Source organism: Tyto alba, unplaced genomic scaffold (genome assembly GCF_018691265.1).
Source record: "Tyto alba isolate M040663 unplaced genomic scaffold, T.alba_DEE_v4.0 Super-Scaffold_2, whole genome shotgun sequence".
Classification (NCBI taxonomy): domain Eukaryota; kingdom Metazoa; phylum Chordata; class Aves; order Strigiformes; family Tytonidae; genus Tyto; species Tyto alba.
In genome coordinates this window covers 912,480-935,238 of record NW_024881282.1, presented here as the reverse complement: position 1 = coordinate 935,238, position 22,759 = coordinate 912,480, and the positions used below count along the sequence as shown (strand labels likewise).

The 22,759-nt window shown below is 46.4% G+C and overlaps 3 protein-coding genes across 3 annotated transcripts in view; 2 read left to right on the top strand and 1 right to left on the bottom strand.

Moving 5' to 3' along the window:
• LOC116963254 (olfactory receptor 51E2-like) overlaps positions 1 to 22,759 on the bottom strand; it is a 49,839-nt gene that overhangs the window by 14,637 nt on the left and 12,443 nt on the right. The window lies entirely within an intron of this gene.
• LOC104369435 (olfactory receptor 51G2) lies at positions 10,444 to 12,085 on the top strand. Its single transcript, XM_009976941.3, has one exon. The coding sequence runs from the start codon at positions 10,455 to 10,457 to the stop codon at positions 11,427 to 11,429; it is 975 nt and encodes a 324-aa protein (XP_009975243.3). The 5' UTR covers positions 10,444 to 10,454; the 3' UTR covers positions 11,430 to 12,085.
• LOC104362593 (olfactory receptor 51E2) lies at positions 17,517 to 19,116 on the top strand. Its single transcript, XM_032999382.2, has one exon. The coding sequence runs from the start codon at positions 17,639 to 17,641 to the stop codon at positions 18,593 to 18,595; it is 957 nt and encodes a 318-aa protein (XP_032855273.2). The 5' UTR covers positions 17,517 to 17,638; the 3' UTR covers positions 18,596 to 19,116.

Sequence of the window (22,759 nt, the reverse complement as noted above, 5' to 3'; positions counted from 1 at the left end):
CAGGAACACCAGGCAGCTCTGCAGGATCCCTAAACCAGTCTGTCCAAAAAGCAGAATTTTGGTCACAAAATTGCTTCCCAAGGGGACGTTAGTCTCAAAGGAACTGGGAGATGCATAAGTGCAAATTCTAATGGAAAATTTACCTGCTCTCTTTTGAACTGCATCTCTGGTTGCACTGGTATTTCTCCTTTGGAAGTTCACTCTGCTTCTACCCCACCTCCTTGAGAAACTGTTTCAGATATACAACTGGTCTGTGAAACAAACAGTCAAAAAATTTTGTCTGCATGAGCAGCAACAGGATTCTGACTTCACTCAACATCAGTTACTCCTATGTCAATGATCAAATCCCTTTGATTCTTCCCCTGGTCCCTTCTGAAAGCAAAGTCATCTGATAACATTTTCACAATTGCCAGATTGAATTTTGACCAGTTCGATGATGTCACGGTGATTTATTTTGAAGAAATCACTGCAGATTAGCAACATAATGTTATTACTGTCTCTCCTCACAGCTCTGCTCTCATTTCCTCACCGCTGTTACTGAGATGCCCATTGTGATATCTTCTTAATATTATGACATTATAGCAGACTGATATAGGTGAATGGACACATTTGGCCTTATCAGAATGAAACTACTTCAACCTACAGAATACAAAATATATTTATGAAATCAAAACCCAAAGTATTTTCAACCTTTTGAAAATGATATTCTGGAATTTTGACCTCTTTAAACCTTGTGAAATGGGTTAAAAACAAATGTGAAATGCCTGCGGCACGAGTGCACCACAATCCAGCCACCTTGATCTGGATGGGACCAGGCAACCTGGAAACCCTTTGGATTAGTTAATTGGCACCATTCTTCTTTTTCCTTCTAAGAAGGAAATCCTCCTGCAGAGGAGGTGACGGCTGTTCCTGCCCCCAGCAAGCACCTGGATCCATTTGACCCCATTTCAGGCACTAGGGGTTGCACCTAAAAGCAAAGTGTGCTTTCCACACATTTTTTTTTTTTTTTTTTTGGCAAAACAGTGGTCTCTCTACAGCTAAAGCTGTACCCTCTCCTTCTGCTGGCTGTTCCTGGTGGAGCTGTGATGCAGATGGTGAGCACGAGGAGGTAGAAATCACGCTTGTAAAGAAGTCCCTAAGGAGCGATGCTTGTCCAAGAGTCACGGCATGCACTGCTGAGTCTGGGGATCAGGCACCCCTCTCATTGGGATCACACACCAGCAGCGAGTTTCACAGATTTGTCTCAACATTCCTTCCCCATCAGGGAACTTTATCGCATCCCAGCTGGTATTTACAGCCTTCAGACAATGTTATCCTGCTGGTGGGACATGCCATACGTGATGCTGCTTTGGGTTTAGATTTTAGCAAATTATATGCAGGTTGTGTTGACCTGCCTTCACCTCTCAGTTGCCTCTGGATCACCTCTATCTACCAGCTTTGCTTAATACAGGAAAATGAAATACAGGGTTTTGCAATGTTTGCAAATTTCTCTGGGACTGTTTGATTTTCCACCCTGCATGCTAAAAGCAGAGAGTCTGCTGCCTTTGCGACAAGACTCCCTGTCCTCTCTGCATTTTCTGAATCCTCCCATTGTATTTTTTACCTGATGTACCAAGTCAGGCATTAAATATGTCAATGTTTGCCCATACAAGAGCTCATTCACTTCTGTGGGATGGAGCGCCGGTGACTGAGGATCTCCTGTGTGTCACTCATGGCAGCACAGGAAATTGGTTGACACCACTTCACTTTACTTTGGGTTTTTGTGATGATTTCAATTAAAGACACTATTTTTCTGCTGAAACAGCCCAGGTGGCTTGGCCTCTGGACCAGCTGCAGTTGTACAGGCTTAAATGTGCTCCGTACAGGTTTAACTGCTCTGCTCCCTGCAGCAGACCATGCTGGAGCCGCATCTGCCTCTATAATTTCTTCTGAGCCCTGAGTTGAGGTCACCCTGTCACTCGTAAAGTGGTGAAGTTAAAGTGGACCAGCTTTAGGATGGATAATAAAGCTGTAGACTCTGGTGCTCTGGCAGAAGACTGATTTCTATTAGCAACCACTTGAAAAAATGTATGAGCAACAGTGTGGTGAACACTAAATACAGAAATGCAGCTGTACAACAGAACCTGGGAGCGTTTGTGAGGGTTTTACCCCACAACTACTGCAATGGTGCTTTCCTGGCAGGGCAGTCAGCACAGGACCAGAGCCAGGGAGGGTTTCTGCAGTTTTAGAAGTTGCCCAGACGCCCTGCACAGGAATACATGAACGGGGTCACATGTGGGCTTCACCACCTCTTGATCCTGACTTTCACAGGTCAAACTACAAAGAGTCTTGCAGCCGGATCGGATACCTCAAACTTGAGGTGCAGGAGACCTGCTGTTGACACCAGGCACAACAGCAAGGGCATGGGCAGAAGGAGGGACCTCCTGTCCCCTTTCAGACCTATTTAATCTTCCAGGGTAGGAGTGGTGGCTGTGGCAGAGGTGTCTGCAGCAGGTCTGTTTCCAGGCCCAAACCCTGATCCAGGGGACTTGCCTATCCTCTCCTTTTCTGTGCACATGTACAGCTGCCCCTGACCTGAGTCCTGCCCCATGTAAGTCTCTCACGCACTCACTGCAACCCCAAACTGGAGCCTGACTGAAACCTCCCTTCTCCAGCCTCCCTTCTCCATCCATCCCCAGGACTTAGGGACTTGGTTTAGTGGTGGACTTGGCAGTGTTACATTAACGGCCGGACTCAATGATCTTAAGGGTCTTTTCCAACCTAAATCAATCTACCATTCTATGCTTCTCTGACTTCTCGCCGCAATCAAAGCCTGGCCGCATGTCATGCTTCTTCCAGCATCTACACACACTTTTCAGGCCAGGACTGTAGTCCCAACCCCACCAGTTCCACCATCTTCAGTGACAGCTCTCAACACCCACCCACCCCCCAGGGACCAGTAAAGCCTTCTGTATGCAAGGAGCTGCTGGATCTTAGGTGTCCAACCCATCACACCTCCCCTGGGGCGTCAGCTGGTGCTACAAGCTCATCCCTGGAGCTCAGCAGGAGAGGAATTCCCCTTAATGCTAAGGGCCAAGGGAGATCCCAAAGCAGGAGAGCTGCCCAGCTCCAGTGTTACATGGTCCTTTGGGAAATCTGTCATCAGAGCAGCTGGTCCATGTCCAGGTTCTGCTGAGCTCTTTTCCTCAGTGCTATTTTTGAAGGCTCAGTAGATGGTTGACTGGGAAAACCGTTGCGTCACTGCTGGTGACGTCAGAGTTGCTGGTGCCAATGCAGTCAGCTGCTCCTTTGGTAGCAAGTGGGAAGGATGGCCTGCCAAGGAGAAGACATCCCTTCTGGGCTGCAATCTCTCCCAGGCAGCTGGGATATTTTTGTCCAGTTCAACACAGCCGCTGCAGCCAAAAGAAAACTGCATGTGATCAAACAGCCTTTGCATTTCTGAAACTTTTTGAAGCAGAGGAGGATGGGGGACATGCCTGCCTTTCTCCCCTGCCCCAGATCTGCAAAGTCTGAAGCAACTCTGAGGGACATGACTGGGCTGGTGGGAGGTGAAACCTCGAGAGCAGCCTCCTTTGAGTTCCACCTTTCAGTTCAGACCTGTGCATGGACACACAGATGGTGGAATCCCTCATTAGGAGAAAAGAAGGAAACCAGAATTGGTGACGAAGTGATGATTTCAAGTCGCGATGGTGCTCCTCTTCTCCTGGATCTTCCTAAACTCTCCTATTTTTATTTACATATCTTCAAGGAGCATTACCTTCCTAAATGTTGTGAGCATGCTCGTTTTGAACAGGGTCTTGTAAAGACCCTGTTTTTACATGGGAGGACCAAGTCCCCCCGCCCTTTCCTTCTGTCTTCACCATCCCTTCTCACACTCTTATCAGTACTTACACACTGAACTCTGGCCTGTACAGTAAATATGATTAGGATTGGCTTATGCTCAAATTATAAACATTTCCAGCAGACTGATGTGTTCCAAGTGGTGGCTGTGTTCCTCCTTAGCTGTTCTGGGAAAGTGTTGTTTTTTTTTTTTTTTAAGATGGGAAAATAGATTAATAGATACTCACACTCTTCCCTATACAGATGCAATACCTATGCTTCTGGGAAAAGGGATTAAGCAGAAAACCATCAAGAATGACTTGGTGGGAACATCGCTGCAGGAAGCTCGGTGCATGTGGGTGAGCCTTGAGACACAAATCAGAGGTCATCAGAAGATTTCGAGCATGGCTGGTACAAGATGAAATTGTCTTACACTATACAGTAGGTATGGGGGGTGATTCGAGCAAGACCAGCGTCGGTCATTTTATTGTGGCTGTTGGAAGGCTGAGCCCTTTTTCGCATTCAGCCACGAGTCTTCTGGATAACCCTGAGCAGATATTTTAATTTCCAAGCCATTCCCTTGTCCCAGCAGAGCCTCTGCATCCCCTCTCTCTGTGCCAGGCATACAACCAGGCTGCTCGGCACGCTGGTCTTGAGAGGACCCTTGAGCACAACATTCCTGCTAGAAACCGGTTATCATTCAGCACATGCATGATAGGGAACACAGGGACAGGTAACTGTGCCTTAGCCCCACACTCTGGTTATTCCCATCTCTGCAGCATCTCTTTGCTTTGCTGCAGGACACTTTCCTCTCCCCGCTGCCTTCAAGGTCATCTCCTGCTTGCCCTCTGCACGGTGGCACCTCAGCCACTCTAAACCCATCACACCACCGTTGAGTTTTGTGCTCACCATGGCCAACTGTGATGCAACTTTCACTTCCGATGTGAAGACACTGTTCTCTGGCAAAAGCTTGTTTGCTCTGAAGACCCTAAGAACTATTCTACTAGATCAAACTAAAGGTCCCTCCATCTTGCCTTGAAGAATGGTTATTAATGGCCATCTAGAGAAGTAAATCACAGTTTATCCTTCCCCTGGCACATGTCCAAGCAACTATCAGTTAATTTAGAGGCTTCCTGAACAGGAGGCAGCACCTCAGCCATCATGTTTAATAGAAATCAATTAATCTCTCACCTATGGATCTTTCTAATACTTTTTTGAACTTATATATGTACTTTGGGTTCCCACAACATCCAGCACCGATGAGTATCATAATTTAATTATAAGCTCTTTTAAAAAATACTTCTTTTATTTGTTTTAAATCTTCTGCTTGATATTTTTAGGATGTGTCCTCCCCCTCCTATTTCGTATTGTGCAAGAAAAGGTGAATAATCATTCCGTATGTATCCTCTCCTCCCCATTCATTATCTTATAGTCCTCTCCCATATTGCTTTATTGCCTCTTCTCAAGGCTGAAGAGTCCTTTTCTGATAATCTCCACTTCTACCGGAGTTTCCCTGAAGTAGTCAGGCTGTTAAACTAGATAATTGTTTTAGGTGCCTTCCAACTGAATATTCTTTCTATTCTATTCTATTCTATTCTATTCTATTCTATTCTATTCTATTCTATTCTATTCTATTCTATTCTATTCTATTCTATTCTATTCTATTCTATTCTATTCTATTCTATTCTATTCTATTCTATTCTATTCTATTCTATTCTATTCTATTCTATTCTATTCTATTCTATTCTATTCTATTCTATTCTATTCTATTCTATTCTATTCTATTCTATTCTATTCTATTCTATTCCATTCCATTCCATTCCATTCCATTCCATTCCAGTCTATTCTAGTCTATTCTAGTCTATTCTAGTCTATTCTAGTCTATTCTAGTCTATTCCTCTGAGCACACTTGCTCCAGGACATTTGCTAGCTTCAATAGTTCTTCTTCCTCTGTTTTTTTCACATCAGGCACATCTACAGACAGCAAACCTCTGCCAGGACTGTTGGGACGAGTATCATGAAGGCTCAGTGTATTCAGCCATGAGCCTGGCCGTGAGGTTTAACAAGCAGGTAGGAGCAGGTAGCTGTTTTACCTAAAATTAATGCTTGTAAATTGGCTTGTTCTTTGGCACTGGGGCCAGCCAGCACCAGGTAGACCAGGGCCATGCCAACAAACCCTTTAACCTCTAAAACGAGGCAGCGACACCGTGCAGACCCCTGCACCCCTGCCTGGGAGCTGCTGAAGCGCCTCTTGGCTCCAGTCAGCACCGTGCCAGGGACCGTGATAACGATTTACTGGTGTCCACTGTGGGCAGCACCCCAGCACAGCCTGGTTTATGGCTGCAGAAATATCTCGTAGGTCCAGCGGCTGCATTTACTACAGACACCTCCTACAAGAATGGGCAAACCCATCAGCTCTCCTGTCTCTTGGCTGGGCAGCCACAGACATAGGGGTTAACAGCAATTTCCATGTCACAGCTGAGGTGGCAAAGACAAACTCGTTACCACAAAGACATCTAGATACAACAGGCTTCTGGGCCATTTGAGAGGATATCCGCTAATGTGTCTGTGTTTGGCTTCGAAATATTTAGTTTGTTTTTATTGTGCAATATATCATGGTTTTAATTAAACATTTCATGTCTCGCTGGTCACTGGGGGACAGCTAGAACTTCACCTCTGCTATTCCCTCAGAGAGATGCTGCAAACACTCTTCTTGCAAAATTTATTATTATTTGCATTACAGATCCATTCTCACAATAAAAACCATGCGCATTGACAGCATGCTGCAGCATTGCCAGCCATAAATCACCGGGAGCTATAAACATGTCGCCCAATAAACTATCAGGAGAAAATCATGCCTGCTGGGAGAGCATCATAAGCGGTAAAGATCATTTACTTCACACACTGTGTTCACTGGTACGCCTCATGCTGTTTACGCATGGGGAGCTTGGGCTCCCCGCGGCTCCCGGGTGATTGGACAGGGTCAGTCCTCGGGGCGCCTTATAAGCGCTGCCCTCCCGACGCCGGGACGCGGATGCACGCTCTTCCTCTGCCTCGCAACGGGGTCGTGCTGCCTGCGCAGGTCGTAAAGCCCCTGGGCCCCCGCCGCCGCGCTCGGTAAGTAGCCCGGGCGACCGGCAGCCTCTCCGTCATCGCACTCCTCTTCTCCTAGAGCGGCGGCTGTGGTTTATGGGGCTGGACCCCCCCCGCGGGTGGGGCCGTGCGCCCCCGAAGCACGGCTTGGGAGGTTCACGCCGCGCCACAGCACCCGCTGGGTTGGGTGTACGGGATGAAGCGGGCGGCTGTAATTTCAGGCGGTGGTGGCACTGTGGTACAGCCGGGGAAGGTCCGGCCATCGTGGTGCTGACTGTTGCTGTGCTGTGGGCTTTGTGCAAGAGTCAGCCTGTTCTGCCACTATTTGGTGGCCTGGCTCAGCTGGCGGGAACGGCACGTTCCTGTCCTCGCCTGGGTAGTCAACAAAAATTCGCCTCTGTGGGTGCTGCGTCCCCAGAGTCCCCTTTGCTAATCCTCCTCCCCTCATGGAGCGGCTGAGCCCTCGCTGGATGCTTGATTTGGCAGCGATGTAATTGTGAAAACGGCCAGTTCTCCTCTTGGGGAAAAAAGCAGATCTCTTGGTCTCATCCTTCCCCAGGCCCAGCTCCCAGGGCCCTGCTCTTGCCCTACGCTGAAAAGAACTCTTAAAGCACCAGTAGTTTGCTTAAGTTATTGGTGAAAATCGAAGTCAGAGACTGGCAAGAAACCAGGAGGTGGCTTTTGAGGGCTGGAGAAGGAGGGACAGCACCATGTCGTCCATGAGGTGTAATTGCTGTCCCACGATAGTCAGCTAGGAGGTGTAACTTATATATGTGTGCTATATGTTATATATACACATATAAATGTACATAAACATAAATAAGCATGCATGCTTGTTTATATATTTTATATATTCTATGTATTTTATATATTTTTAAATATACTGTTTATAGATACACATATATATACACACACACCTGCACATAAAACATGGAGGGGAAGAAAACTGCTTGGAGTGGGATCAGTATCTGTACTGTGTAAGAGCACATAACGAACCAGAGTAGTTCAGAGAGAAGCAGAGCTAGTAAAGCCCATTTCTAAATAATTTTGTGCAGTGTGATAGGAGTTGCTGGTGTCCAACAAATTCAGGTCTGCATGGAGGTTCCCTTGCAGGAGGAGCATCCCTTACAGACCCCAGTGAGACCTCACCAACCCTTTCTTGCCCACTGTGCTCCAGCAGTCTCTCCTCTTTATCCACCTCCAAGTTCCTGGAAGCCTCTTGAATCTCAATATCTTTGAGAGTTCTGGATATCTGCCAGATGCTGCTGTTTGTCTAGGGACACAGCTAGACAGACAAACAGGCATGCACGCACTTGGGTTTTTCTCATTTTTTTTAACCCAGCCTCCAGGTGCGAGTGAAATGCAGGAGTCTGCAGGTTAATGCTCACTGCTCAGATGTTGGATTGTCAGAAAGGGCCCTCTCTTACCTCTTGGGGAGCTCCAAGCTTCTACTTAGGACCAGAGGTACCTCTGGACAGTTTGCTTTTGCCAACGCTGACCGCTGTCGATGCAGTAGGGAAGACGCTGGCTGCCCACCCACGCCTGAGCCATCTCGTTCCCCCACAAAGGTCTCCCAAAGAAGGGCTGTGACTTGTCCCTTCAGCAACTGACACCAGCCAAGGCGATTCCTGATACCGACGTGTGACTTCTCAGTGAAGATAAAGTGGTCCTGCCTGGAGGAAATAAAATTACTTTGGGTCTTTCCCAGCTCCCATCAGTTACATGTTGCTTTTGCCCTGGAGCAGGAAGATGTTTATCCTTGCTAAGTTTTGGGATTTATTGCCACATTAGACTCTCAGGCAGGCTGAGAGTCTAATGGAGCAAAATCATATTAGGAACTTAATAAATACATCATGGAAGATAGGTGTGTTTATTCAGAAATAACCCGTGTTATGGTAAATCCTCGTGCTCACGATTCAGACACTCTTTGACCTGTTTGTTTTGTATCTTACAGAAAGTACATTAAGACTGAAACCACAAATATTTCTTTTCCTTTAATTAGCTCTTGTTTTGCACATTCACTGCTTTCCTCCATCCACTCCAGTCTTTCTGTCACAGAAGGCACAGAGGGGGCTCGGGGACCCCATCAGCCCCTCCAGCATCTCTGCCAGGGTGCATTGTCATGGACACTGTAGGAACCTGGATTATGCTGAGGAGGCTGAATCCTCCAAGAGGACTGAAACCTATGGTTAGATCTGCTCCTCTAACCTATGGTTAGAGACCTCAGAAGATCTCTAGTCCAACATCCTGCTCAAAACAGGGCCAGCTATGGGGTCAGACAAGGCCGCTCATGGCTTTATCCAGTTGGGTCTTGAAAACTTCTAAGGTTGGAGATGCACAGCTTCTCCAGACAACCTGCTCCAATGCTTGGTGCTCCTCACGGGAAAACATTGCTCATTATATCCAGTCTAATCCTCCCTTGTTTCAACTTATACCTGTTATCTCTCTTCCTCCTGCCATGCACTGCTGTGGAGAGCCTGGCTCAGCCTTCTTGATAACCTCCTTGTAGGTAGGGGCAGGCTGCTGTTGGGTCCCTGCAAAGCTGCCTCTTCTCCGGGCTGAACAAGCCTCTTTCTTTGCTCTCTTACCCCAGGGCATTTCTCCAGCTCCCATCCATCTCAGTGGCGTTCTGCTGACCTCACTAGAGTAGACATCGGCCAGGTTTCTGTAAAGGCCTCACTCACCTCATGCACTTGATCCCTGTGTAAAAACCCCACTGTATCCCCTGTGCCCCTCCCCTCTGATTCGCACCCAGAGACTTCCCGTGGGTGCCTCCCCAGTGCTTCTCAACCTGAAACGTCTTGTGCTTTGGCTTGCATTTGTCTGTTATTAATAAAGTCACGGGGACCACACAAGTGAGGTTTTGCTCATTTATTTCCCTTCACCTGATAGTAAGGTAGATTATGAAATGAACAACAGCTTGGATGTGAGAGCTGCTGAAAATCCACCTTACCCTTGTGGCCATATTCTGAGCTGAGAGCAGTAGCATCTCCATGTCCAATTCTCTGTTATATTTTGCATTTGTTTCCAATGTTGATTTCTTAACTAAGAAGTCAGAGTTAAGCTTTCACCATTTTCATGTCCTTTGATCTCCAGATAGCACCAAAAAGAAGCCAGCTTCTTAGCAGCTCAGTCTCGGTTGGGTTGACTGCACAAAAAGCATTTGCTCACTCAATTGAGCATTTCAACCCTTGGAATTTGGGGGGAACCGTGAAACAGTAGCACTCACCAGGAATGTTTTCACCTTCATTTTGAGAAAAAAAAATATTTTTACCCTTTTTTCTTTTTTTTTAAGAAAAACTGTCTATCCTTTTTCCTTCATTTCATAGTTTAATAGATGAACAAGAGTGTAGTCACATGTGACACTATCGTAATTAGAACAGTGCCCTAAACATCATGGGGACATCTGCATAGGTTGGCGGGGAGGTGGAGGGATGTGGCTCTTGTCATTACCCACTTCTATATTCGGTAGAGAGTCCAACTACGTGGAGTTTCTCTTGTTGATTTGTTTTAGGTATAGGTCATGTGAGAGCTGAGCTGGGATGGAGCATGACTCACATACCACGTGGGAATTCAATGGCTCCTTCTATCAGCCTTCAGCTTTCCTCATGATGGGCATCCCAGGCCTGGAAGCCCTTCACCACTGGATCTCCATCCCTTTCTGTGCACTGTACCTTATTGCTCTCTTGGGAAACTGCATGATCCTATTCATCATAAAGAAGACCCAAAGTCTTCATGAACCAATGTACTACTTCCTCTCCATGCTGGCAGTCACTGACCTGGGCTTGGTTCTATGTACACTGCCCACTACTCTGGGCGTTTTTTGGTTTAATATGCGAAGGATTGGCTTTGATGCTTGCCTCACTCAGATGTATTTCATCCACATACTGTCCTTCATTGAATCCTCTGTGCTCCTGGCAATGGCATTTGACCGCTTCATTGCCATCTCCCATCCACTGAGACACTCATCCATACTGACCAAGACGACTGTCATAAAAATAGGTCTGGCAATTATATTGAGAGGTATGGTCTCCCTCCTTCCCATACCCTTCTTGCTCAAGAGACTAACCTATTGCGGGAAGACTGAGCTTTCTCATTCTTTTTGCTTCCATCCTGATATAATGAAGCTAGCATGTGCAGATATAAAAGTCAATGTCTTCTACGGTATGATTATTCTCTTATCAACGGTGGGGATGGACTTCATCTTCATTGTGCTGTCCTACATCCTGATCATTAAAACTGTTATCAGCCTTGCAAACAAGGAGGAGTGTCTCAAGGCTTTGAATACATGTGTCTCCCACATCTGTGCTGTTCTCGTGTTCTTCATCCCAATGATCGGACTGTCCATGATCCATCGTTTTGGAAAGAATGTTCCTCCTCTGGTTAACACTTTGGTGGCCTACACCTACCTTATAATTCCTCCTGCTCTCAACCCCATTATCTACAGCATAAAATCCAGCCAAATCCGTGAGGCTTTGTTCAGGGCACTGCGAAGGAACTGTGAATCTGACTGGTAGCTTTCTCCACCCATTCTGCCAGAACATGCTAGTGGGCTGGTTTCTTAGTGCTCCATCCACGCAGGTCACTGCCAGATGAAAGAACTTCAGATCCACTCAGCTGTCCCTCAACCCAGAGCTGTGATCTTCCATGTTTCATCCTAGCATGATGCTTTCATCCCTTCCAGCAGCCTGCAAACTCCCCAAGCATTAATGCCAGCAATATATACAGATGGAAGCCCCAGTTAGAGGGAGACGATTAAGGAAAAATGGGCAGCATGACTTTTCTCTTTTCAAGTCATGTGATGGGGTGGATCAAGGAACCTGTGCAACTCATGTTATGCAAACTCTAGTCGCCAGATAATAGCGTGTAAGCTTCACTCAGACTCCCTTGAAAGGGATCATCGTTCCCTCACCGCGTGCTACAGCACAGCTAACTTGGGCAGCAAGCTCAGCAGGACAGGGCTTGGGCCAAGAGTTTGAAGCCACTCTGTATATCCCAGTCATTAGTTGTCCAACTGGAAACATCCCACAAGATGGAGCTCAGCTCCAGAGGCTGAGCACAGAGGATTTTCTGAAGATTAAGTCCTGTTAAGTGGGCCCACAGCACTCTCAGTCCTTTTTAAAAAAAGGCTCAGCCTTCATCTGCATATATGTTTCTAAAGTGCCACACACATCTACAGCAATGGAAACAGTGCTGCTTTTGCATCTCTTTTTGATGTCATTGAGTCTGACCATCTTGCCAAGTCTAATGTTCCAGCCATTGCTTTGCATTGAGTGTAATGTATGTGTGCAATATTTTCAATAAAAGACATCTATTTGCTGCAAAAGGTCAAAAGACTCGATGAAGCCATTTTTTTCTCTGTTTCTATGATGCAGAGATATTAGGTTAGAGTTGTTTAAAATCTTCAGGATTTGCTGTAGATGAGCACTGAATTGTATGACTTAGATATGCATCAGGATGGTGCCTGGAGGTCTGGTATGGTTAACTCTCTTTTTGAAAAAAAGGGATTTCAAAAATATAATAGTAATGGCTAAACTTCCTAACGCTAAGGACCGTGTACTACAATCTTCCAGCTGAGATCTGCCAGGTACTGACCGTAGCCCTCAGAGGGATGGCAGGAGGACATCTCCAGGGCAGTCCACAGATGGGAGGTGATAGTGTCTCCCAGCATCTTGTTTTTCTGCTGTAAGATGGGTCTCAGCCAGGCATGCAAAAAGGTTTCATGATCCTCCCAACTTGCGTCCTCCCACAGGCAGAATAAAATGGCCCCAGATCTTTCATGCCTTCAAATTATGGAGCTGTATTTTTGTTGATCTTAAGCCATATTTTGGCCAATCTTGACCATGGTGGAGAATAAGAAGAAATGGTAAATATTCACCTTGGAAGGGTGAAGCAGCAGAAGGTTTCAGGACAGGATTACACACCAGAACTGGCCTGTTTCTGCCTGCTGCTAAGCACTTCACACTTCAGACTAACCCAGGAGTAGCATCTTCTATTCTACTCTACACATAGCAGTACCTGGAATAGAGAGAGAAGAGTAATGAGGGAATAACTCCATAAAAAATTGGAAAGGGAGGAGGGAAGAGTCCTGCGGGGAGGATTCCCAGGCCACTGCTTGTTTTGCTTTGTGTTAGTTATTTTGGTGAGGATCCCAGTGGGCCCTTGTATGGGGTGAAATACTGTTCAGCAGACCACCCGCAGAATCTCTGCCTGAGCCCTGTCACAGCAGGTCTTGGGGTGGAGGTCCACTTTGCACTGAGATAGCACCCAACGGGAGCATATTTGTTCAAAACATCTAAGGTCTAACCTGGTGCTAGTAGCCAGCTGTTATCAGAGGAAAGATCAACGTAAGGGAACAAACACAACTTTCAGCAGAAAAACCTAGAAAAGTGCTTTGCTGGAGAGATGCTTATCTTGCAGCATCCTCACACAGCCCTGCTCCCATTCTGAAAACTTCCAGAGTTTGTCCCTGGACATCTGTGCTTCCTGGCTCCAGCCATTCTCTGAAACAGCCAAAGCCCAAGGAGCCTTTGCCACAGCAATCAAACATTCAGGGGAGACAGCCAGGGAGGAAATGTGTGGGAGATTTATTAGTGCATTTATAAGCAGAGCTGGAGACTGGAGTGGAGTGAGGCTTGCAGTGCATTTGGTGCATCTCCATCACCCAGTTCAGCAGAGCTTCATGTGCTGCCCCGTTTGCTTCCCAGCATGTGTAGCTGGAGGGTACCAGGAAGACACTCGAGATTTGGGAACCTCTGTATAAGGTACTGTCTTTTAGGAACATATGTTCAAAAACCTTTGTGGCTGTCTCTGGGAATGGAACACTTCATTGTGGTTTAACATCTGTGTGAGAGAAACAAGAGATGGATGTACTGCTTAAAGCTGCTGATTCCTATTCTGTGGTGCCCTGAGCTCTCTGCTTTGTAACATGGGATCACTTACAGTTCTTGCCAGCGGATTTATTTCCTATGAGGCACGGGAAGAGCAGTGTGAGACTTAACAGAGGCATTTCTTGAGAGGAGAGGAGAAGGAGTAGAGAAGGATGAGAAAGAGAGAAGGATGAGAAGGGAAGGGGTGAATGGGAGATGGAGAGAGGGGGAAGGGGAAAGAGAAGAAGGAGGAGGAGGAGAAGGACGAGGTGAAGGAGGAGAAGGAGAAGGAGAAGGAGAAGGAGAAGGAGAAGGAGAAGGAGAAGGAGAAGGAGAAGGAGAAGGAGAAGGAGAAGGAGAAGGAGAAGGAGAAGGAGAAGGAGAAGGAGGAGAAGGAGAAGGAGAAGGAGAAGGAGAAGGAGAAGGAGAAGGAGAAGGAGAAGGAGAAGGAGAAGGAGAAGGAGAAGGAGAAGGAGAAGGAGAAGGAGAAGGAGAAGGAGAAGGAGAAGGAGAAGGAGAAGGAGAAGGAGAAGGAGAAGGAGAAGGAGAAGGAGAAGGAGAAGGAGAAGGAGAAGGAGAAGGAGAAGGAGAAGGAGAAGGAGAAGGAGAAGGAGAAGGAGGAGAAGGAGAAAGGAGAAGAGAAGGAGAAGGAGGAGAAGGAGAAGGAGAAGGAGAAGGAGAAGGAGAAGGAGAAGGAGAAGGAGAAGGAGGAGAAGGAGAAAGGAGAAGAGAAGGAGAAGGAGGAGAAGGAGAAGGAGAAGGAGGAGAAGGAGAAGGAGAAGGAGGAGAAGGAGAAGGAGGAGAAGGAGAAGGAGGAGAAGGAGAAGGAGAAGGAGAAGGAGAAGGAGAAGGAGAAGGAGAAGGAGAAGGAGAAGGAGAAGGAGAAGGAGAAGGAGAAGGAGAAGGAGAAGGAGAAGGAGAAGGAGAAGGAGAAGGAGAAGGAGAAGGAGAAGGAGAAGGAGAAGGAGAAGGAGAAGGAGAAAGGAGAAGAGAAGGAAGGCCATTCCTGCCATCCCACTGCCAACTCCTCCCAGCCCAAGCCCTTTCTGAGCCCGGCGCTGTGCACCGGCGCTGCCCTGAGAAACTGCTGTTACCCTCATGTATGCAGAGCTGTGCTGCAGTCCCTGCTGTGCTCTGTGGCTTTGTCTATTTTTTTTGTGTCTTTTTTTTAAAAAGAAGGATAAAGACAGTTCTCTGTCCTGGAGACACCTGGTGCTTTTTGGCCACATCCACATCTATCCTTTCTTCCTTTCCTACCCAGCATGGCTTTACTCCACAGGCCAGTGGACATTATTCCCTGACTGGTGCTACTCCCTCATTCCTGCCTGGATGCTGCCTGGGTGCTGGCAGCTGCCAGGGATGTCTCCGGAGGTGAGGAATGGGTTAATGGTGTGGATGGAGGTGGGATGAGGCTCCAGCCAGGTCCTGCTCACTTTAGTACAGGCATAGCTTGTATAACCCCAAAAGCAGCAAGTGCCTGACCAGTGTGACTGACTTAGATGGGACCTGAGCATATTTATAAAATAGCAGAGTGATGACAATTAGCTAGGGAAAAAAAAAAAACCAACCAACCAAACAAAAAAACAACCAACCAAACAGAAACAAAATGCATTTGATCAAACTGTCAGTTAAGATTAATTTTAATTTTTATTCAAAAATGTTTTGAGTTTAAGTGATGCCTTGTGGTTTTGGTTTTTCTTTCCTCTTTTCCTTCTGAAGTAGCATTTTGTCTTGATGTATACTTTTTTTCTGCTGAGATGTTATGGATAAATGGCTACACACTTATAATGGCTCAGAGGGTTTCTGAGGGAGGATATATATACTCCCCTCTAACTGCCACATCGCAGGAGGGAGCAGTGCAGATCTGGATTCAGATGGTGAAGACTGTCCCATTGCCTGCTCCAACCTGGGAAGTTGGTCTCAGGACAGTTTTGGCTCCATGGGACAAGTCTGGTTGTTGTTTACGAGTGTTTACTGAGATCAGCTTCTGTGGCTGCTGCTCGTGGTCCTCTGGCTTGGATGGTTTTGCTGGCTGAATGTGCTTATCTCTTGGTAAATGCAGTCACTGGAGCTTGCTGGTGGGAGGGTCACCCTAGGAAAATATATCTGCTTTTAATGGTGTTTTTAAAGACACAGATCCAGTTTTCATCTCTACAGAAAGCAAGGTCCTTACAGTACCTGGTCTTCATTCCCCCAGCAATTCAAAATCATTAGTCATTTCTGAAAATGTTGGTGCATTTATCAGTGCCAAACATCTAAAGAGGAACTGAAGCATCCAGGGATCATTTACTTTGTGTGTCTGTCTCTCACAACCACATTCTCTCAAAAGAAATGAATAGGATGGCAGATATTTTACAGTGAGACTCATATGGTAATTACACCTCAGTGGCTGGCAGGTAAGTTGGCTCAGATACTTGTTGGCAATTACTGAAGTGCTTTGTTCATTCAGCTTGCATCTTAATGTAAGTGGTTTGCTGAAAATTTCATCACTAGAATAGCTTTTAGGCAGCTTCACAGTACCAGTCCAACTACGTTGTTCGTAAATTGTGTATAAAAAGCTACAGTACGAGTCTTATTTTTTTAGAGATTCAAAATGGAAAAACTGCACATCAGGAAAATAAATCATGATTGTTATTTTAGGATAAGGGCCTTACCACAGATGTGCAGTTAAATGTATTATCTGTATTAACAGACTGCAGAGCTCACCATAAAAACATTTTTCATCCTTGTTTTACACAGATAGGGCATGGAGGAAATAATCAGGAAGCTCGGTAGCACTGCAGGTGGCAGCTCCGTGCTCGGCCTCGTGCCGTCTGTACGGGGCAGGGCTGGGCTCATCCCAGCGCAGGCACGGCCGGCGGCTGACTCTCTGCACGGGGATGGAGAGGTGAAATCCCGCGTTAATGGGGGGCCTCGAGAAAATCCCTCCCTGCTCTTTGGTCGGGGGGCTGCGAGCCGGCAGGGTCTGCACCCCTGTCCCCTGCCAAGGCTGCCTGCGCAGGGGATCCAACACCGCCCTCGCACCAGCCTGCGACGCTCCATCCCAACAGTTCTTAAACCCCGATATTTTTAAAAATCTGATCCCTGAGAATAGAGAGACACCTAAATCAAGGGCTTTTGCACAAGTTCCTGGCCGTTCTCCTTGGATCACAGCGCTCCTGGAAATTTTACAGCTACAGAATAAGGTGAACAATTAGATTTTTTTCTCTGCAGATATTCTGGTATTTTCATATGTGTTTTCAGGCAGAAAGGATAAAAATCCAATCTTTGTGTTCAAACAAATAAATGTGCGTGTCTCTCTGTGCGTGTCTGCAGTACTTGGATGTGGTGGACCATGGGATGCAGCACAGCCAGTTTCACAGAGGACATTTCTGATGGGGCAGGGCAGCACATGTGGAAAAACTCAAGCAGAACTGAAGTTTAACAAGAAGACTAAAAATTTGTTTGGTTTTTTTTTGTTTGTTTGGTTTTTTGGTCGTTATTTATTTATTTATTTATTTATTTATTTATTTATTTTTCCCCTTGACAAGAATAGAAAACAAGTTCAGCTGTCGGGTTTATAATTTAAAATGTTGATTTTACAGTGTTCGACATTTAAAAGAATTCAGAAAATTTCTGTTCAAATTCAAGTGCCACCATTTTGTGGCTGCATGTGTTGTTGCATATAGGCATAGCAGGCTAGAGAAATAGAGAGAAGCTCTCTGTATCAGTATGGCAACTCTGAGATTCCCTTGCATTTCACAGGCACAGCCGCACGGGATTCACATGGGAAGGGATTTATAAAGCTGCTGTTTCTCTTTCCCTTGCAGCAGAGGATGTGCCGTGGCATAGCATGACTGCTTTCCACCCCACATGCCATGCCCTTCCCCAACAGCTCTGACCTCAGCCCACCCTCCTTCATCTTGGCCAGCATCCCGGGGCTGGAGGCTGCCCACTTCTGGATGGCGATCCTTCTGTGTTCCATGTACATCTTGGCGGTCACAGGCAACTGCGCCGTGCTGTTCATCGTGAAGACGGAGCCCAGCCTGCACGCTCCCATGTACTTCTTCCTCTGCATGCTGGCTGCCATCGACCTGGCCTTGTCCACATCCACGGTGCCACGCGCCCTCTCCTTCTACTGGTTCAACACCAGGGAGATCAGCTTCGGCGCTTGTCTTGTCCAGATGTTCCTCATCCACACCCTCTCGGCCATCGAGTCCACTGTCCTCCTGGCCATGGCTGTGGACCGGTACGTGGCCATCTGCCACCCACTGAGACACCCTGCCATCCTCACCAACGCTGCGACAGTGAAAATAGGGCTGGTAGCCATGGCCAGGGGAGTCATCTTCTTCCTGCCTTTGCCTTTGCTCCTCCTGCCCCTTCCCTTCTGCAGCTCCCGGGTGCTGTCACACTCCTTCTGCCTGCACCAGGATGTGATGAACCTGGCCTGTGCCAACACCACCCCCAGCGTGGTGTACGGCCTCACCGCCATCCTGCTGGTCATGGGGCTGGACGCCGTCCTCATCTGCCTCTCCTACGTCCTGATCCTCAAGGCTGTCTTGCGGCTGGCGTCGTGGAAGGAGAGGCTCAAGGTGTTCAGCACCTGCATTGCCCATATCTGCGTGGTCCTGGCCTTCTACGTGCCCCTGATTGGGCTGTCCGTGGTGCACAGGTTTGGGAAGGACCTGGCTCCACTGGTCCATATCACCATGGGGAACATCTACATCCTGGTGCCCGCTGTGCTCAACCCCATCATCTACGGGGTGAGGACCAAACAGATACAGAGGAGGATCCTGAATTTAATTCATATATACAACAACAGAACTGCCCAGTGACTTGTGCTCGGCCGTTGTCTCCCGTATCCTCACACCAGCTCATCTTGTTTTATACTTAAAGTCTTTGGTGCAGGACTGTCCTCTATTTGTACGGCGCCTAGTACCTGGTAGGAGACTGAGGTGTTACCACAAGGCAAAAAGTAAATAGCAATTGTAAACTCCTTCCAAGAGTGTTTACCCTCACCAAACTTGAAAAGAATCTAATACACTGATCTAAATCCAGCTCTGATCCAGCAGGTAACACAATGCGAAGGAAAAGTGGCTCAGCAAACTATGACATTGCACTTCTTTGTTCCCGTCTCACCCATAACAGTGGCAGAGCTGAGTGAATGCCACAGTGTTTTTTGAATGATTTAGTTAATTCATGGTTTCCACTTATGATACATTCACTTTCCAAAAACATTTTAGCAAAATTTTTGCCAGAAACTGTCTGTAACATTGATCTCTAAGTAAAATAATTGCAGCAAGAGATATCAATGACCTACTGGGTGTTCAGTCAAGACAGCTTAGCCTCCTTATAGCTGATGGTCTGGAAAAATTTCAGACCCAGAGTTATTGGTAGCAATTGTAAAAATAATCTCAATTAATAATCATATTAAATAAACTGACAACCTCTCAAGAGAAAAAATAAGCAGGTTATAAATGTTAGTGATACTTCCAAGCCAAAGGAGGTAGTATTTCTAAGTCAAAGGTGTTTCATATCTTTGACTTCACAAATGCTTGGAATTCCTAAGAAGTTATGAATTAACTTCAAGACCTTCAGCTTTCAAACTTTTTTTTATATTTCATAGGTATTCCCCAAGAAACAGAGTACCTGACAGCCTTTCTTCTCTTTATTCTTACGACTTTTCTACCAGTGGGACACTACTACAAAACTTTTAATACAATGAAAGCCACCAAGCCTTTGGGCCAATGAAGAAGGTCTGAAAGCAAACTACATTTGTTTTCACACCATCACAGAATCACAGAATGGTTGAGGTTGGAGGCACCTCTGAAGGTCATCTTGTCCAACCACCAGCTCAAGCAGGGCCAGCTAGAGCTGGTTGCCCAGGACGGTGTCCAGACAGCTTTTGAATATCTCCAAGAATGGAGACACCACTTCATATTTTGGAAAAAGGTTAAAGATCCTGGGAAAGAATGTTGTACAACAGGATTTTACAAAGAAACGTACAGATTCAAAGAGTGTTCAGGTCTAGTTTTTTTTCCCAAATGTTCTTTGTCTTTTTAAAAATAAATCTGTTTCCTTTATAAATAGAAAGAAACAAGCAATCTCTTCTTTCTCCTCTTGGTTTAAACTCTTACCTTGTTGCTGGTTATCATGAATTGTGGTCTTCATCCTTGAGGTGGCTGCATTGGCATGCACGGGGACGTGTTGGTTGTTCCCACCGCAACAGCCCCTGGGATTCCTCCAGTGAGAGGTGCCAGGGGTGTGTGAGCTCTAATCTGAACACTGGCTTTCACTACACGAGGCAGTGGTGCACAAAGCCTTGCACGGCAGGACCCTTCACAGACGACTAGAGCAGCACCAGGTACTAGTAAGGTGGCTGATCTCCACTCCATCATGAGGCCCAGGTGCTCCTGAACACTGATGTCTCCACCCGTATCTCAGAATCACAGGGTAATTCAGGTTGGAAGAGACCTCAGGACATCTCTAATCCAACCTCCTGCTCAAAGCAAGGGCAGGTCTGGGGTCAGGCAAGGTTGCTCAGGACTTTATCCAGTTCAGTGTTGAAAGCTTCCAGGGATGGGTGCTGCACAACCTCTCTGGGTCTCTGCTACAGTGCTTGATTGTTCTTACTGTGAAAAAGCTTCTTCTTCTATTCAGTTTGGACATCTCTTGTTTTGACTTATGTTTGTTTTCTCTCATTCTCCTGCCATGCCACACTGTGAGGAGCTTGGCTCTATCTTCTAGCTAAGGGTAGAGGAAGGCTGATCAGCTGTGAGTCCTCCCAAACCCTTTTATTTTCCAGGATGAATAAGCCTATTTTCCTAAGCCTCTCCTTATGGAGTATTGTTCCAACCCCAGCCACCCTGGGAGCCCTCAGCTGAGCTCTCTCCACTTTGTTGATGTCTTTTTTGTACAGGGGCCCAAGTGCAGACAGGGGATCTAGGTGTGGATTAGCAAGTGCCCAGTAGACTGTGGGGTAATACTTTGGGGGCCTAGCAGATCACTGTCCAGAGAGGTCAACCCAGAGCTCAAAACTATGAATACCAGGAGGAACTTCTAGAGAAGGAAGAAAGAGAAAAATAAAAATTATAGATCATGTAAATCTACACTGATTCACACTATGTTTGATGGTGGAAGATTTGTAGGGAGAAGTTTCATTTAGTGTTAGGCCAGTTTGCTCAGGGTTTTATCCAGCTGGGTACTAAAAACCTTCAAGGATGGAGGCAGCACAACCCCTCTGGGCAACCTTCCTTTGCTTGGCATGTGCTCCTGTTGCTCCTGTACATGCTGGCATAATATAAGCAAGTTTAGCTTTGAAAAATAAATTATTTGAGAAAAACAGAAATACGTGGAAAGCAGGCAGTGAACAATGAGTCCCACCGAGGAGGATAGGAGACAGGGCTAAGTGCTGCACTCAGGGGCTCTTGCATCTTGTCCAGAACTTCTAGTTGTGCTAAAAGATGTATCTTACCAAAGACATGCTGTCTTGCATCAGGGTCTTCAAATGACAGCAATATTTGGCAGAGTTTGTTGCAGTTTCTTCCAATTACCAACTAACACTGAGAATGAAATGGGTGTCTTTTTTGTAGTCTGTGCTTGTATAGTTTCGGTCTCTATGAAACACATCTTCCTATAACCATTTCTGCTAAATTAAAGCACATTTTATTTCAAAATAAATACTTTCATTTAAGTGAGTTACGAGTAGTTGCCATCTGGGACTTAAAGGCAATTTTGCCCCCTGTCATTTTTGTCATATTCTGTTTTATTAGAGCTTAGAAGGGTAAAAAATTTTCATAAAAATGAAAACAATCTGTACCTGCCTAATGTGATTTGGGAAGCATGAATGAATTTTTCAGTGGCACGCTATGGATCTAAACTCTTTTCAGAGGGCCATGACATTGAGAAATGATTCCTGCTCATTCTCCATATGTTCCTTTTTTTTTTTTTTTTATTTTGTGCTGAGAGAAAAATTAATAAAGAAAAATGAATGAACCATCTTGAAAATGCTCTCTTATATTTCCCAGCCGTCTATTTCTCAGAAAGACAGTTAATAGAGCCTCAGAGCAGGGAGGCATGATGAATTCCTCCTGGGTACTGATGAAAACTGCGTGGGATTCTCGCTCTCCATATTGTTTTCCAAACTTTAGTCACATAGCGTTGCTTTGCTGGGGAAGAGAGGGAACGTGCCTTCTTTCTCAACGTGTGCTTCGCCGATGACTGTAACAACTGCTCTCCAGCCAAAACGTCCATCGCTGAGGCCCCAGGTCACCTCTGTCCTTCAACAGAAGGAGAACCCCAACCAGAGCACGGGGCGTCTGAACCCACGTCTCCTCGGTGAGCCAAGAGCCAGAGGTGGGGTTGGACCCACTGAGCTCGGACCTGGCTGGGAAAGTGAGGAAAGAGCCGGGTTCACTTGCAAAAGGGATTGAAAAGGGAAGGGGTGGGACAAGGAGAGGGAAGGATTGGGGGAGGTCAGGGTGGGAGTGTGGTTTGCACAGCGATGGGGAGAGGAGTGGCAGTCGCAAGAGCCTGGAGGTGGCAACAGAGGCAACAAGGAGTCACATGGGTTGTCGGAGATCTCCTGGAGGATCTCCTGGGGAATCTCCAAGTTTTGTCTTATCTTGTCTTGTCCACTCCCCTTCCCACACTCTGCCATTTCTGCTGTCCCAGACTCTCTCAGCAGGCTGCCTCGGGCTTTGATACGGTTCCCCAGTAATGGAAGGGGGTTTTATTTGCGCAACTTGCTTTTTAATTTAAACTGGCATTGCCAAAGATTTGACACAGAGATGCGATACTGTGGGAAATGCACAAAGACAGCACAGGGATGTTACTTAACAAACATGTAGAGGGCTCTCAGATCTGCCCCTTGTTATTTCCCCGTTTTCCATCTCTGCAATGGGGATGACGTTACTGACTTCCCTCTCTAAGCCTGTACTAGAGCTATGGATGAAATGTTGTAGAGAAAGGGTAGATTGCTGTTGTTTGGAAAGTACTTC

Coding starts and splice junctions, on each gene's coding strand:
- LOC104369435 (XM_009976941.3), top strand. CDS start 10,455: ATGGAGCATGACTCACATACCACGTGGGAATTCAATGGCTCCTTCTAT.
- LOC104362593 (XM_032999382.2), top strand. CDS start 17,639: ATGCCCTTCCCCAACAGCTCTGACCTCAGCCCACCCTCCTTCATCTTG.